This window comes from Scleropages formosus, chromosome 22 (genome assembly GCF_900964775.1).
Source record: "Scleropages formosus chromosome 22, fSclFor1.1, whole genome shotgun sequence".
Lineage (NCBI taxonomy): Eukaryota > Metazoa > Chordata > Actinopteri > Osteoglossiformes > Osteoglossidae > Scleropages > Scleropages formosus.
In genome coordinates, this window is record NC_041827.1 from 22,082,433 (window position 1) to 22,099,959 (window position 17,527).

General features: G+C 47.1%; 1 protein-coding gene across 2 annotated transcripts in view; it reads right to left on the reverse strand.

Annotated features, from left to right (window-relative positions):
- Nucleotides 1–17,527, reverse strand: part of LOC108923360 (receptor-type tyrosine-protein phosphatase gamma-like) — a 209,330-nt gene that overhangs the window by 77,397 nt on the left and 114,406 nt on the right. For both annotated transcript variants that reach the window (XM_029247989.1, XM_029247988.1), the window contains exons 3-4: nt 9,100–9,279; nt 6,240–6,388 (exon numbers count right to left, since the gene is read on the reverse strand). In XM_029247989.1, coding sequence (XP_029103822.1) covers nt 6,240–6,388; nt 9,100–9,279 — 329 coding nt within the window. The remainder of the gene's footprint in view (nt 1–6,239; nt 6,389–9,099; nt 9,280–17,527) is intronic.

Sequence of the window (17,527 nt, forward strand, 5' to 3'; positions counted from 1 at the left end):
GAGCCAACGAAGCCCGACGGTACGTGCTTCAGCTGCGCGCGAGCAGCAAAACCCAATGCTCCCATCAAACCGACGCCCAAAATTATCTGCTGATGCACGACATTATTTTCGGATGCCTTAACACTTCTTTCTTGGTGGATGGTTGAAAATTAATTAACCAACGACCAAAGTCTTATCGACAGAACTCACCACTGTGTCTTTAGAGGGCAGGGGAGGGGCGAACGCGCTGGTTCCCCATGCCCCCGTCCACTCGAGCTAATTTACTTTGTGCCGCTTGTCGGACACGCGGAATAAAGCTCTGTGAAGCTCTTCCAGGGTCCTGCAACGCAATTTTTCACGGCACATTGTTATCGCGTCTCATCGGAGCAGCGGGGAAGCCCCGGCGACGATAAACAGGATTACTCTCTGTCCGAGCGTTGGGGCATTAAACTCGCTGTCTCCTTCCACAGGCCACACTGCCCAGGAAACAAAGAACTTTTAATGGCCGAGGAACTTCAATAGGACTACGCACTGAGCTCGAAAGAGGAGCGCTGCTCTTCTAGCGCTCAAACCTTCATCTGTATCCCTGCAGACATTTCTGGGAAACATTACATTTAAATTTATCCACGTAATAGACACGTTCATTCAAATTTCTTCAACGATTATCAAATATTAGCTAGTATTTTGCTGAGTTCTTTATCCAAGATGACTAATATTCTCAGGTACACTGCATCCCTGTAATCATTTAGGGATGCAAACAGCAGAACGATGTAACACACTCACACCGTGGGCAATGTAGAGCCACCAATACAGCTGAAACACACGTCTTGGGACGGTCGAAGGAAACCCACAAGAACACAGGGAGAACAAGCAAAGTGCACACAAACTGAGGGCTCCTTGCTGTGCTGCCATGCCTCCAAACAAAAACATCACCAATAAGTGAGATGTCCAGGAGGATGTGTGCTGTCACACAGCGTTTCTTAGCGAATACAACAACAACAGTGATCATTGGATGGCAAAAAGTCAAGGACAATGTGAAAGGCGATGGGTTCCTTTAAGAGTGTGTCATGCAAAAACTTTGGGGGGGAAAGGGCGGATTGTATATTTCATTAAAATTCATTCATTCCTACATGCTTCAAGTCTATTTTGAAGGCCAGAAATCTTCTTTAAGTCCTAAGCCTGGGGTGCACTGAAATTAAGTTATAAATGTCAAAGAAAGGATGTGGTATTATGACAGACTCAGAGCAGCTGACATATGTCAAAATCAGGGTCTTTCCCACTATTCCCATTATGTACTTAGCATATTAAGTACCATTTAGCGAGTTAAAACAGCAGGTGTAGGAACAGCAAGCCTCCATTTAATCATGCTATTCAAAGGGCTTATTAAAGGCGGGGGGGGGATCACTAAATGGCATTACTTATAAATCACTCATCTGAAGGACGTTGGCCTCTTGAGGACAAAGCAGAGGCGCAGCCCGGGACCGATTCGTACTCGCAGCTGAGACCCAAAAAGGACCTTTGGGCGAAAACATTTTCAATAAGGTGTCGCCCTAGGATGCAGGACTCAGCAGCAAATGCCAGAATGGGACGAAATGCGCCCCAAGCAGCGGCTCCCAGCATCCTGCACACTGTCAGTAGCTCTCCGGTAAAGATGAGGATCACAAGAGGGTGTGACAGTAAAGGAGTCCTCAGTGGCAGCAGCAGTGGCGAAGCATCGCAGAGCATCGGTGCACTAACCCTGTTCTCCCAGGTCCCCATAACCGTGTGGGATAGGACCCAAGACCAGAGCGGACCTTTTCTCCCACTGAGTTTATGATGTACCGCATGATGTACCGCATTTTGCAGCCGTGGTACCTTTTGTTTTACTTGGTGTCATAATTGTGAGAATGAGAAGGAACAACTCCACCCAAGAACTCTGTGCACATCCTCGGTGTGTCTATTGCGTTTATTCCTGTCCCTAACTGCGGCATCGTGCTTTTCGAATACATTTTTGTCAAAACCACCGAAGAGCACTTCTGATTTTGTCGGAAGTGTTTCTCTCTTCTTTTTTTAACCTCGCTACAAAAATATAGAAAAAAATACACGATCCAACAAGAGGTCGTGTGTCCTCGTGGTCCAGTTCTCCAGCTGTGTCTCAGCACACTTGGTAACCACGGCGAGCGACCAGCCTCGGGAACAGCATCATCATTGCCCAAGCGCCAGCTTTGCCAGTTTCAATTAGAGTGGTTAAGAATAACTTTGGAAGGTGAAGCTGGAGCCGCCTTTGCTTTGATCGGTACTTGACAGGCCGTCGGCGCGCTACACGTGCAAGATGTGAGCTGTCTGTCAGCTGGCGAACAGGAAGCTCGCGCCTGCCGGTGAGGAAAGTGGAGGTGTGGGAAACACGTGGGGTGTATCTGGTGCTCTGTGCAATTAACTCACAACATGGAACTTGTCATTTTGACAATGTACCAGTTGTGCCTACGAGGTCCCATTGTTAGGAGACCTCTTCCTGCTGACCCTTGACAATCGATACGAAGGGTCTCCATCTGGAGCACCTTCTCCAAGGAACAGGGTATAATGCAACAAAGAGGCCTTTATTACTAAGTGCACTACTTATGTGCTTGACAGCAGCGGATCTGGTTTCAATCTCAGCATCTTGCTCACGGCTGTGACACTCTCCTAGGATTGAAACCCGCAACCTTATGCACACGCCATCTGCTACCTCCCAGCATGGCTCACGTTGGTTCCTTCCAGCTGTCCTCTGTCTGTTCAGAGTGCCAGCCACTTCAGGGAGAATGTGCCAATATTACACATTGCAAGCAGAGTTACTAAGGACATTTGTGTCTCATTCTTACCATGAGCTCAGCTATTACAGCGGTTCGACAATCTACTGTAGCTTTGAACTCTAGGGACCCAGGTTCAAATCCCATCTCCTTCCAAACGACCCAGGAGCAAGATACTTACCCTGAATTGCTCCACTAAAAATTACCCAGCTGTATAAATGGGCAAATCATTGCAAGTTGCATTGGAGAAAAGGGTCAGCGAAATGAATAAATTTAACATCCAATCTCATGTCCAGGATTGCAGAGATCCGTACACATACAGTATATCTGACTCACACGTGACATGTTTAATCAATTAAAAGACCATGATGACATGCATCCTCACTTCATCCACGAGGGCCTCAAAAATTTGATCCCATACAATTAAATATCTTCTGCAAAACAGGATGAATGTACGAACAAGCAAAAGAAACAACCTCCGGAGTGACGCCCTTCTGTGGGAATATTGCTCAGGCCTCTATTGACTCCAGGTTAAGTCAGCAGGGATGGTCAGACATTCTGATGCTAATCACGTTGCCCCTCTGCAAAATTAAAACACTGACAGTGCAGTTTCACTTAGGACTTAAATCAATTTCCCCGACTTCCCCACCTCCCGGCCACTCAAAAGAGGAAAAAACCTGCAGCAGCCTAGCGAAAAACTGAAGAGAACCACAGGAGTCATCCACTCAGAGACTGGCAAGGGAACGACTTGGTGTCAGAACCCAAGAAAAACCTTAATTGAAAGTAATCATGGTGAAAGTCTTTGTACTTTGCCCTCCCGCTGTGTCCACAGGCTTCTCAAAGAATTAAGCTGCATTTATGGACCTTAGAAATGTCAGGGCAACACAGCCAAACCTGAACCAGCACACCTCCGTCGCTCGGGCCAGAGGCTCGCTGTACCATCTGAACCCTTTTAAAGGTGTGACGATGGGACCTTCACCTTCACAGTTCCTGCCTGTAGCTCCTCACCACGTGCTCCTTATTATACAATCTTCGACCAGCTTGTAGCATCTGACCTCGCTCATCTCACATGTCCTTTTTCCACTACCCTGATGTGCTGCTCAGCACAACCAAAGAAAGCGGAGGGAAGACAAAGCAGAACACTGGCGGATCGGCAATGATAAAGAGTAAGTCAAGCACCCTCAAAAGGCCACTTGAGAAATTTAATTGCTCATTAGTTCTTTGGCTCGTTTACCTTTGTTCAACTGAGGAAAAACTGGTCTGGCTTGAGAGCACATGGCCTCTCCAGATGAGTGCAGACACCTGTGTATGTTTGTGTGTCGGTCGTGAGGCAGATGGAGCGCACGTGCAGGGCCCAAAGTTGCAAGTCATTCTGGTTGACTGGCTTTTTCCAGATGGAAAACCAAGGCGAGCCTGGATCACGCAATCCGGATGTTGACGAATTTGGAACCCGGGGCACCTGAGAAGCGCTGCACGAACGCCAGTTTTCCAGCTAAGTGACGTGCCGTTGATGTCTGGTAGGTGGGAGAAAGACACCCTGCTACTCCAGGCAACAGCGTTGTCAGAATACCTTTACGGGAGGGAAATTGGATTAGAATCCGATGTGGAACAGCTCTGCTGAATTGTGCATGACTTAAAAAGGGATTGCAAGAATTACACAAAAACTAAATGGGGAAGTAACCTCGGATAAAAGCGTCAGCAAATACAGAAGTTCTCCACCTAAACACGTACACCACTTTTCAATACAGTTCTGTATTATTTATAGCCCCTTATCCAGGCTGACTTACAGTGTTAACATTTTATCATCTTACATGTTTTGTACCTTGGCTGGATTTTACGGATTCAACTGAAGTAATGTACTGTACCTTGCTGGTACATGAGCAACACTAAATTTCACTATTACATTGCACCCAAGAGGAAAAAGTATCTGCTATTAAAATTGATGGGCTAAAAAAGGGCACACAGTTGGGCGGATAAAGGTCTCAACTAAAATTAAATGACACATGTCCTTGCGTCATAGAACCCGTGTCCTGCACCTAAGGAATGTCCGGCAAATCGCTTTCTTACAACTGACATTAATGTCATTCGACCAACTGACCAACCAGCCAGCCATCAGCGTTATGTTCCTGACTTGTCATCCGTGTTTGATAAATAGTGGTGTCGTAGCATCCTTGGACAACACATAAGGATTGACCACTAATTACCAGAACCGATCAGAGGTTTTTCTCCCGGTCGCAGTGTTTATTTTTCAACAATTCACAGCACCCTCAAAGGTCTTAATAACAGTGACTTCAGTGCTTTTAACTGTGCCTCTATTAGCTAAACTCCAGCAGTGTTCTCAAGTGTTACTTATTCTTTCTCTAAGGATATCCATGAGCCTTGTTCCACCACAGCGGGATTCCAGGAAGCCACTGAGGTTTTCTGCGAGTACCTATTAACGGGGCTTACTCGGATCCTAGTGGCCATACGTCCAACCCAGATCCCATCCTGTAAAAAGGGTAGAAATGCAGCTTCACCAACACTATAGCTAACATCTTACTGACACACAGTTCACTTCATCCTTGTTGACGTCAACACGGAACGACAGCGTCTGATTGGCCAGAGCCTGAATACGGGGCTTGTAGGTTAAGCTATTTAAATGTTTTCATTGATCCCAACATGCAGTCACAGCTGGATTTTAAAACGCTTATGCTTTGCATGTCAGCTTCCATTAAAGGCATTCATCCCTAATATATACTGAACATTGTCTTCTAATGGTGCCATGGAACTGCCTGCCCATTCAGAGGACTTCAAGTGCTTAATTGAAGAGATCAGAAGGATTTGTCTATTGTTGAGCCTGAAATATAGTCTTTTTTAAATCTGTACTGTGTAATTTCTGCCATACATTCAATATTTCATTGTGCAGCCTTGTATTGTCTTGACAGGTTCCTAGTTAAGTGCTTTGAGGCAACCACATCAGGAAGGGCGCTATACAAAACTGAGCTGCATATGCAGGAGCTTTAAACAAATGAAATAAAGAAACGTTTACTCATCTGTACATCTCATCATTTACTCATCTATATATAAAACAAGAAGGCAAGCGACAGACTCAAAGCGACCAAACTTCCAGGGTAATGCTTACTAACTTCAAACATTAAATTATGACATTTTCCCACATCCATCATCAAGCTGAGCGATTCCTGGCTCTAAGATGGCCAGTCTGAACAGGAGCCCACAAGTGTCTCACTGCTTTTAGTGCATTTCCGCTGCACTTCCTGCCCAGTGCCAGACACACGTAACTATAAACCATGCGCCCGGCATTGAGGGCTACCTGTTGGCTCTAGAGAAGTGGTCCGGGAGGCATTCGGCGGGATCGATACCTGGCCACCTTCTGCTCGATCTTCTCGGAATACTGAGCAGGACGGGCCGGCCGATTCAGGAACTACCATCTGCGCAGTAGCTCCGGCTCCTCACACTCCCACAAAACCTAATGATGTCGGCTCAGGTCCCGCTTACCTCCACAGGGAATCTTCTTCCATTGATGCTGTGCTCGGAGCCGGCGGAACCGTTGCTCTGGCCCCAGTGGAACTCCACCTTCTCTGCTTTGAAGCGTCCCGGCAGGCCGGCGCCCCTGACGAAGTAATCGTCCTTCAGCAGGATAGCCACTGGGGGAGGAGCGAGAGCGTTAAATACGTGAGATGAACGCACACATACGTACACTCAATACCCACAAGTGTGCGGTGGATCTTCGGCTGAAACACGCAGACATAATAACACATGCATTTGCTCGCGCGCGCGCACACACTCGCACACATTGTTGAGCAGGTAAAGAGAAAATGAACGATCAAGCCCTTTGAAAAGAGAGACACTAAAAGGGCACAGCAAGTATTTAGCGTTCATCTCTTTGAGCTCTTTAGGGAGATGAGCTGAATATAATGTGTGCCCCTTTTATGGTATTTCTCGCGCCCTCAAAGGCAAGGTCTCAAATGAAGTGCTAATTTGGACAGCGCCAGCTATCGCCCACACCGTTTCAAATTGGTTTTTCAACTCTTTTGTTGTTTCATAAAACTGTGCTGAAATAAAGGGAGGACTGATAGATATTTTTTTATTGCACACGGATTCACAAATTGGGTTTCGCAAAGACCGGCCTTTAATTAACCAGTACGACCTTAAATATGTGCTCTCTTTGTCAAACAGATTCCTCATTCTGATTGAATTTTGGAACCCTTTATATTCTCCGCTCACTTGAGATTTCTGCCCCATTTAAAATAACCAGTCATGCTAAATGAATGGCCTGGTTTGCCGGCGGCTCTGACAGCCCAACTTAGGGGCACCGCGACACGCCAATCGCGGAGCCCAATCGCACTCAGAAACGCTGCTCGTTCCCTCGCCTTCTCGTCGGTGAGGGTCTCTACACAACAACAGCGATGCGCAGCTACTTCCCAGATGTTCGCGAAATAAACTCGTGACGACGAACTCTATCGAAGGACACATGTACGTCAGGTTTGCCACGGTTCACGTGGCTGGCCGCTTTCCCGCCAAATTAGGACGAGGAGGATTAATGCCACGGAAGCCGAAATTACACTTGGCAGGGTGGCATAATGGGCGGCCTGGAACGGTGGCCACGGTCGCGCTTCTCGGTCGCCTGTCCACCCGTGCTGGGCAACAAACACAAACAGCAGGAACAGGGCGGGTGAGCGCTGCCAAGGGCTGGCAGGGGATGGGCTCACATGTCGGACCTCCGCACACACTTCACCTCGCAGCAGCTGAGGGGCTCAGGGTCCCGAAAACACCGGTGAGCCAATCGCCGGGGTACAACAACAGACACCTCTCTCTTTTTATCTTTTTTCTTTTTTTTTTTTGCCTTTTGTTGATTCGGTGCTGTAATCCAAAAGTGAGAGCGATTCAAGCCCTGGGAGGTTCATTAGCGATTCCAGCCAGTGTTTTTTGCACATTAACAGGCAAGCAGGAATCAGACGCTAAGCCAAAAAGACCTTGGACACCGGTGCGTGAGAACAGGAGCCTGTATGAAAATAAATCCTCGATCAATGCAAATGTTTTCCAAGGCTCCTATCCTCATGCATTTGCTAAAGGGTTTATTTGATATCTGTCTGGGAAACTTAGGTGCCCCCCCATGACTAGCCCTGAGAAATTTTCGTAATGACCACCCCACTTGAAGGTGATCGAGTCAAGGTTTACCCAAAGTTACAATGTGTGAGAATAGAGCGCTCAGACTTATTTACAGCATAATGTATTCAGATGCACCCCCCTCCCCCCAACCACCACCACGCCGAGCTATAGCTTTCCCAGCAGAGGACGTCATTCAGGTGAACATGGCGTAGATACAACATCCCATTGTCATTTATAAACAGTAGAAGATGCATAAATAATTCATTAGCCTATCAGAGGTCATTTTTCTTGTTTTGCATGCATAATTTACAGGGTAAAAAAAAAGCGAGAGGTCATATTATTTAATGTTGCTGCTGTGCATCACTTCGTGCTTTACTTCCCGTTCTTGTGAAGAGTTAGGGCAGGGGGTGCGATACGGCACATTTCCGCCAGTCCTGGCAGCCCCTACGGTTTCCGGAGCGCCCCATCCGTCAGCGTGCGGAGGCTTTGGCACTGACGCCATCCGCCATCGGGATTGTGCACGTACGCGGGGGTGCATTTCTTATCTCAGCAGACCCTTGAGTGATGCAAGGGGCCGGCAATATGGGGTGCGGAGATCAGAGGTCTCCGCCGGTGGGGGAGAAGAGAGACGGTCCACCGTGAGATGGACTCCCCACTCGCTCTCCATGTGGGAAGGGATCCTGGAGAGACAAAAGCCTTCCTTTCGCTGTGTGAGAACTCAGCGGACCGTGCGCTTCCTCGTAAGGACACATCATGCCACGCACAGGCGCTCGATAGAAATGGCACAATTGCCAATCAAATGATAAACAAGCAACTGCTACCGACTCTTGTTTCGGGGGCAAAGCGGCACTTTAAGGAACCATCGTCTACAATTCCGTTTGGAGGGGGCACCCACAGAGAGACGAGGATTCATACCGGACAGCACCTGGATGTTTTCACCACCTTCGCTGGTGGCATCGGGCATCTGTGGCCCATCCTCCCCCCCAAAAGTGAAACTCTATTTAAAATCATTCCAAGCAGACAATCCATCTTGGTGAAGGGCCGCCATTGCAAGAAATGCCTCCCTCACCATTAGAAAATCGATCTGAGAGCCAAATCCATGATCTCCATTCGGTCGCACGGCAGTTCATCTGGATTTCTGACAACCTCCCAAGCGAAAAAGCGCTAGCGCTAAATGCAGATGCAGTGCCAGACAGCACGCTCCGCGCGCACGATACGCCTGGCGTCTGCAGGAACGAGCCCAAACCTGTTTTGCCGGTGTTTTTCATCGAGGTCTTGTTGGAGGACTCCGTCTCAAAGCCATCTAGAGTGAGCTCCTGGTACTCCATGGATACCCTCGTGTCCTGATCGACGATGTCGATGGGCGATTGATTCCTCCCGCGGCATTCTGGGTAGGCCGAGGCCCAGCTGTCTGGCCCGTACGTCCCTGCAAGGGGGAACAAAACAAACAAGGTTTTAAGCAACCGCAGAAGGAAGAGTACTTTGGCGTGTCGATCGTTTCCCCGAGTTCTTCGCTGTACCTCTGGGGTCGCAGGGGGCAGATCGCAGCGGGAAGACAAACAGAGCAGGTGCCGTCGCTGCGCTAAACCTCCTCCGCTGCTCCGCACTAAACTCATGCAAACCGTCATCGTCAGAACATAAACACAGTAGGTCTTCTGCAGGAAAGAGTACGAGTCCCACTATTGTCTGCTGCTGCTTTGTTCGACTAAAGCACTACTTTCATAAATTAACAACGGGGAACAATTAACTAAGGTGATTATTCCTATGGAAATTCAAAAGGACATGAATCCATCAGACTCGTGCAGATCCCACTGGACTCAGTGTTTGTGGCTCTGTGGCCTTTTTGAGGGACTCATTTGTACTTAATACTGTATATTTATGCCTTTGTACTTCTCATGAGCAGCTCAATTCTCTCTATGTTAGTGTAGCGGTTAAACTCATAGGACATAGGTTCAAGTCCCACCTCCAGCCGTAGTTCCCTTGATCAAGGTACTTACCCTGAAGTAATACAGTAAAAATTGCCCAGCTCTATGAATGGGCATATCTTTATAAGTTACTTTGAAGAAAAGCATCAGCAAAATACACACACTCAACATTTCATGGTATCTCACACGCACGCACGCACGCACGCACACATTTTCTTGACACACTTTTGCTTTTACGTGGGTTCTTGCCAGATCAAAAAAATCATTTATTTTTTGCTTCCATAAAGCTTTTTTTCAAACTATTTCCATCCAGTGTGTTGCGGCAAACACAGGTACACCATTTTACATCGGAGAATTTCTTACACTGGAATAGAAGTAAGAACAATGAGTTTTAATTTAATTACAGTATATTTTATGGTCATACCACTTATTCTTCTACTCTAAATCATAACTAACTACAAAATTAGTTAAATTAGTACTGGGACTGTAATTATTATTGCTATTTTTTAAGGTTTATGTGTCGATAAAGAAACCGTGATCTATTTATGGATATTTCACTGTAGCAGGGTGGGGGTGCAACACACGAACAGGGCCCATTTGGGCCTCGACTCTCATCAAACATCCAGTAAGTGCGGCCTGCCTTAGTGACGCAGCATCTCAGCACGTTCTGCAGAAGCCGAGTTCATCCAAGAGCGGCAGAGGAAGCCTGGACTCCGCTCCCTCCTCCCAACGCCACCCACCTGCACCAGCCGTGAGGAAATAGGCAGAAAGGTCACAGCTGTCCTCGTCCCCGTCCACGCCCACGCTCCCCTTTTATGCAGTGTTTGGAAGGGCCAAGATCCACATGGCACACGATCTGCGACTGGACACCCTTCAGAAAGAATACTTCCAGATGAGGACGAGCAGCTCTCAGCCTGTCCCCAGGTGGGGGTTCCAGCGGCTAAAGTGACTGGCAACAGGTCAAATGCACACTATCAAGCCGCAGTTTGTCAACAGCCCTGTGGGGGGACAGCGGTGCACGGCAGGCTTTCAAAAGGACGCTCCTGTACCTCCCCGAAGGTTTGACCAGCGGCGCAGGAATTTCCAGACCTGGAAAGACGTCGAGCGGGCGCTCTCAAAGAGATCATTCGGCACCGGTCAGGCGTTGCGTGACATTTCGCCGCGCAGCCCTTTGCTCCAGCCGACAAAATGTGACAACGGACTTACAGCAGAAACACTTTTCTACAACACTCTTAAATGTTATATCAAGATTTGTTTCCCTTACCTTTACCAGGTCAAGGGAAGTCCAGAGACGATACAGACACTTTTCTCACTTTCTCCACATCAAGTTTCCAATTTCAATCATGCATTTTTGCTTTTGAATTAGTTTTTTTTACATTTACAATCAATATTTTGACAAATAGAAGCATTTCTATTTGCAGTAAAAATTAGACAGACTACATGAAATGAAGCTCTTTATAATTACTTGTCTATTTACATTTAACTTTATTTAGCAGATGCTGTTCACCAAAGTGACTTCCAACAGATACTATGTAGTGTTATGAGCCCACACACCTTATTCACCGATTCACTGCGGTGACTTACACTGCTAGATACACTACTTACACAGGGTCACTCATCCATACATCAGCGGAACGAAAAAAAACACACACACACACACCTGAACAGCATGTCTTTGGACTATGGGAGGAAACCAGAGCACCCCATAGGGAGAACATGCAAACTCCACACAGACTGAATAGGGATCGAACCCACATCATCTCGCACCACCCAGGCACTGTGAGACAGCAGCGCTACTCGCTGTGCCACCATGCCGCCCTACTTAGGGCAACTAGATAATTTTCACTGTATTAAATCAGGGTAGTCTAGGTCAATCGCGCACACCGCTCTTATGCCACCGTTCCGGCCCTATTTTATTTTCCCATTTTACTCTCGGCTCTTGGATAGGAACTGCCTTCTTGGGGTCCGGTGACCCCGCTGCGGGATCCACCTGAAACTGAGTCCAGCTACAGAGAAGCCCCCAGCAGGGTCACCACAACCTTCCCCACGTACAGGATGTGGGTGATGGGGCAGTGAGGGGTGAGAACTTGGGTCACCTTCTGCTTGCCTTCACTTGCACCCTCCCTGCCAGCTGAAGTGGGCCCCTTAACTGAATGCAACATTCAAGTCCTGTTTAAAAACGAATTTGTCTCCAATTCGGCTTGCCCTGCGCGCATCTGGAATGTTCGCTGATGTCTATTTCATTAAATTAGGAAGCATCTCCTTCTCCTGGCCCTTGCCTCTGCCTTGGGGGTATTGATCGGAAGGCTCTGGATTTCATACAAAAGCACGCGCGTTGCATTCGCCCGGCGATACCCGCTAATGAATGCGGCGGCATGCCGGTGTGAAGCCATCAGTCACTGCTTTAATACGGCTAATGTGTCCAGAGCGCCAGCCAATCGGCTGCAAAATTTAAAGCAGGCCGCGTGCACAGGGCCGTCGATGGAGCGCACTTCGATCTCACGCCTCATTAAATACCACGAGGTGGGCTAGGAAAGGCCTCGGACTCACGTGAAAGTGGAAGAATGCCGTTCCACTGGCTCCACTCCCAGGTTTTACCTTCACCCCCCTAACCCCCAGGCGTGCCAAGAAAACGAGACCAAACTGACCTGTGATGGGAGATCTACAGCATCTTTGTTTTACCCTTTGACCCAGACCTCTGACCAGATCAATACCTTGCCATGATCACTCCTCCAGCAAAAGAACAACCACAAGTGCTCCATTATCCTACCGCTGCATTATGCAGAAATTTTATTTGGTTCTTTCATAAGCAGATAAATACTGAATAACCCTCCTCCTTCTTACACTCAAGATGGAATAGCCACCCTCTTAGAAGTTCTGTTTTATTACTTATTCATTTCGCTAATGCTTTTCTCCAAGCCTATTTACAAAGTTATATTTGCATACTGAGCTACTTACACTGATTTACCCATTCATACAACTGGGTAATTTTTGCTACATCAATCCAGGATTAGTACCTTGATCAAGAGCACTTTGGATTGCAAGGCAATGGCTCTAATCACTGTGCTACCAGCTGCCCTAAATGTTTTGTCACCTTAACTTTATTATTTGTATAACTAAGAACCAGTGCTTTGTTACCCAAAGTAAATTGCAATGTTAAAGTTGTATTTTCTGTGCACACAACAGATGCGAAAGCACCGGATGTATGGATGGATGGATGGATGCTACAGTGACTCACGAACAGACACAAGACTGAGATACAGTTCAGTGTATGATCAGATTGAGGTACTTTTCTCAAGCACCCTGAGCAAACCCAAGCCAATGCCATCACCATGGCCGTTGCCGACCATCAAGCGGACGGTCTATTCAGGGAGCTGTTGTGCAAGGAGAAAGGCAACGGTTATAGGCAGAAGTGATACGAAATGTGAGCCGTGACGTGGATGGCAGCTAGGGGCAACATGTACAGTAAGACCAAAGGACCTTATTGCTTCCAGTCACTTCCACGCGACTTTCGAGGGAAAACACGCCAGGGACGGAGGACCTCGTGCACTCTCCCAGACAACCTGTCAGAAGGCATGTCTCCGCACCAGAAGGAGCCCAACTGCACTGCCGAGATGACGTGTCCATCGCCTCGAGAAGGCAGGGCTCATGCCCACGTTTCCATGTTTCCAATTAACCTCGCTGCCTGCGTCCCATTATTTTACCAAAAGTGAGGAGAATTTCACTCAGCAAGAAAACCACTAAATATATAACTTCAAGGTATTTTTAACCCTGGGACTGCTTTTCTATTCAGCCAATTTAAAACGGCTTCCTCTGGCAGCCCCCACCCCCCGCTTTGACCTTCCACAATTCAAATCATGAACACGTATCCAAATTGGCCACATGAACCTGCCATTACAGTGCGGATAGCTAAAGACCACAATTATGAATGTTTGCCTGAAGTCAGCACCACTAATCAAAACGTGTCTACGGAGTGTTTACTGGGAAAATAATTTCAAATGGGACAGAAAAGAGAAGCAGACGGGGGAAGAAAGACTTTTTTTTAAGACGGCAAGGAAAAATGAACTATTATACTTTATAAAATGCCTATATCCCCAGCACCTCTTTCAAGATATTTTATGGCCATCTCTTGGAGTTTCTATTCTATCAAGATTACTTTGAAATGGCAGAAATCAATGTTGGGAAGGGTCTGCCGGTATTTCAGTTATCTTTGGAGGAGTTTGGAGGAGCACTATTGAGTCACTCAAGGTATTACGTTTAATCTCGCGGTACAAGCGGCGCCGAGGAGTGCTCTTCCTCTGGCCTCATAACACATTACCCAAGACATCCAGCCTTTCAGAATTCCTGCTTTTAAAAATCACCATCCATCACCACCTGCGAATTACACCCCGCTCCACAAACGACGCGCTCCGGCTCGCCGCGGTGCTCTTACCCCGTGGCCCGAGAACGACTGCAAAAACAATGGATGACAAACAAAATCCCTACGACACATTAGCATCTGTAATTTATGCACGCTCCCTCGGCTCCCGGAATTCTCGGTATTAATTAGAAGAAACACAACCGCGGTATTCACAACTACATTTCCCATGTTTAGTTTCACACCATGCCTGCCTGTGATCTTTGACTGCCGCAAACATACCTGGTGTAGTGTTTGTAAACAGAGGACAAATGTACAATGACAGTGCTCTGGCACAATTATAATGAATACAAACATACCGCAGTTAGCAACCTCTCTGATTACAGTATACTAAAATACGGGACAGCTGGTAGCATAGTAGTTAGAACAACTGCCTTTAGACCCAAAGGTTGCAGGTTTGAGCCTCACCTCCGGATGAGGTACCTGTACTGTACCTTTGCGCAAGGTACTTATCCTGAACTGTTTCAGTAGAATTACCCAGCTGTATAAATGGGTAAATAATTGTAACATTTTTCAATGTAAATATATACACGCACACACAAAGAAAAAACCCAGTAAACAGAGCATCACGATTTTGGAGCTTAAGAAGCAGAACTGGGCTTAAACCCTCAGTCTAAAGGGTAATGTTAAACGACTCACAAAACTCTAAAGAGGGTACTAAACTGCCAAAGACCTGGAATACTGCATAATGGAGTGAGTGTAAAGGCTGCCAAGACGTCCAGCCAGCAACAACGCTCACGTAGCCCCTGCAAGTCGGCGAAGTCGGCAGAAAACCGCCTCTTTCCACTCCGTTCTCAGCGCGGGGCTTGCTGGGCGACCGCGAGGCCCGACCGCACGTTTCCCTTGCAGGGGTCGGTCTTCCGGGATCATCGCGACGTTCCCTGGGAAATGTAGAGACCAGCCACCCCAAGGGTAAAAAGCCCACACAGCGCACAGGGTGACAGTACGCACCCTGAGCACACACTCTTCACTAGCTAGTTCTTATAGTATTTATTATTCACCTTTGTTCAAAGCTTATTACAATGTTACTGTACGTTTACAGTATGAACATAACGAAGCTAATTACAATTACTTACACTTGTAATATCAGCTTTTATCACTCTTTAGGGACCTTAACACATTTTTCTATTTTTATCAGTGATGAGTAATCCTTACTATTGATAGTGACGCATCAAGGCTCATTTTGGGAAGGATGTTTAGACATTTATTCATTAAGATGAAGCTTTTCTCCAAAGGAACTTAGAACGTTAAGCTGCTTCAAATGATTTACCCATTTATACAGCAGGGTAATTTCCACAGAATAAATTCAGGATAAGATGAAAAGTTCTGCTGCAGGAAGTGGGATTCAACGCAGGGTCTCCTGAGTGCAAGACGATGGTTCTAACCGCTACGTACCTTTCCGACATCTACGCATCTGTAAGCGTTCCCCGGGCAAAGTACGTCCAACTCGCACGCTTCAAACCCAGTGCCTCCATGCACAGGTACTGACAGTTAAGGTGTCATGGTCCCACTGGTGAGTGGTGCGATCATTGCTGGACAGACAGCTGAAAACTGTGTCCTCTACCAGACGTCTGCAGCCACTCTTCCCAGGACCACGATGCCAAAGGTGCACTTAAGAGAGGTTGGTTAAGTCAAAGCAGTCTCTGAGCTGGTGGGTTGACAGTATTTCTGCGGTCCCCCAGGGACAAGTGGCTGGGATGAAGCGACTGTCAGTTTTTCCACTGACACCGGGAGTTCTTTTCCTTCTTTTAACTGTTGTGTGTATGTGTCGCTAGCGCCTGCTATGGAAGACACTACAACACAACCACGGGATGCTGACAGCTCCAGAAGCAGCAGATGCTAAAGAGCCTGGAAGCATCAGGTGCCGAGGTCCTCGTGTGCTCAGGCAGACGCAGCCAGCGTGTTTTGATGGAACCCGAGTTAGTGCGGCTACGCCTGTCTGACCCGACCAGGCTCATGAAAGGCGAGCCCGAGGTACCGGGCAGACAGTGTCCTAGCGAGATGAAACCTGCCGGGGTGTCAGAAGCCGAACTGCACTGCTTTTGAAGGAACCATCACCTTCAGCTGAAAAACCCGACGGAACGAGAGACTCTGATCAAAGAAATAAAAGGTCAGCGATAACTGCCAGTAATGGAGCTTCACGTCATGCGTTTCCATTAGAGGAGAGCACAGTAACAGGAGGCCTCAAACCAACCCGCAGGTACAATTAAAAACATCAGATTTGAGGTGCGAAGCCAATGCCCTGTTACATGTGTATTCTACAATAACTGGGTTCTGATGACACAATTATGCCGTTTGAATTACACTTTCAAATTAATTATAGCTGCCAAAAAAGTAATTAATTATAGACTGCGTTGATACAGTTGTTTCAGCTAAACTTTGATATCTTCTGCATGCAGATGACAAGGTCACTGATCAGCAGCTCAGATGATGTCGCCAGCTGTTTGAGCACACAAACCGATACCAAGTGATGCATCTTCGCAACTCGTAGAGATTTCAAAAAGTCAAACAAAGGGTCTGCGTCCCTCTGCGTACACACCGAATGCAAGGTGTGCCGAAGCGGGCAGCCGACAGACGGCAGTAAAGAGCACGGAAACAGGAGCGGCCATGTGGGCGAAAACGCCACCTCTTGGGGTGAACTGCCCAGTAACTGCGATTAAACTGTTTCCACAGAGTCCCGTTTTATTTTTATTTGCAGTTTACTCTGTTTGACATCGCTTTGGAGAAAAGCTTCAAATGAGTAATTGACAGTCCTTATTTTTATTCATTATAGCTATACATACACAGGACTTTTACACAACTTTAAATGTACTAAAGCTGCATTGCCCTTCATAAAGCTACTTATCCTGAAATAATCCAGTACAATCTACCCAACTAAATGGGTAAATATTGTAAAAGTACTTTGGTGTACAAACGTAACATTGTAGAGTGTTCTGCTCAAAGGGACCAGGGTAATATAATGGACTACGAACACCTGATGCACAAAGGCTGGTGCAGAGCAGCATCTTAACTTCATTCCAGATGTGCGTAGAGAGCACAGCTCTGGTGATATGAAGGTGTGATGAACATGGGGAAAAGCAGGTTAATTCAGCAGATGAATGGGGATGGATGTGCAGAAAAACCATAGAGAATGGAAACGGGCAGCTGGGCTGGACGTCTGTCCAGTTTGCCTAGAAATGCATTTCTAACGCGGCAAAAATGACACGCCGGCAGAGCCGAGAAACTGTACCGATAGAATCACCCAAAGCCACATTAAACCCCACAAAAATTCATTTTGTGCAGATGAATGCTAATAGAAGGAGAACAAACAAAGGGAAATACCTGAGCTTTCC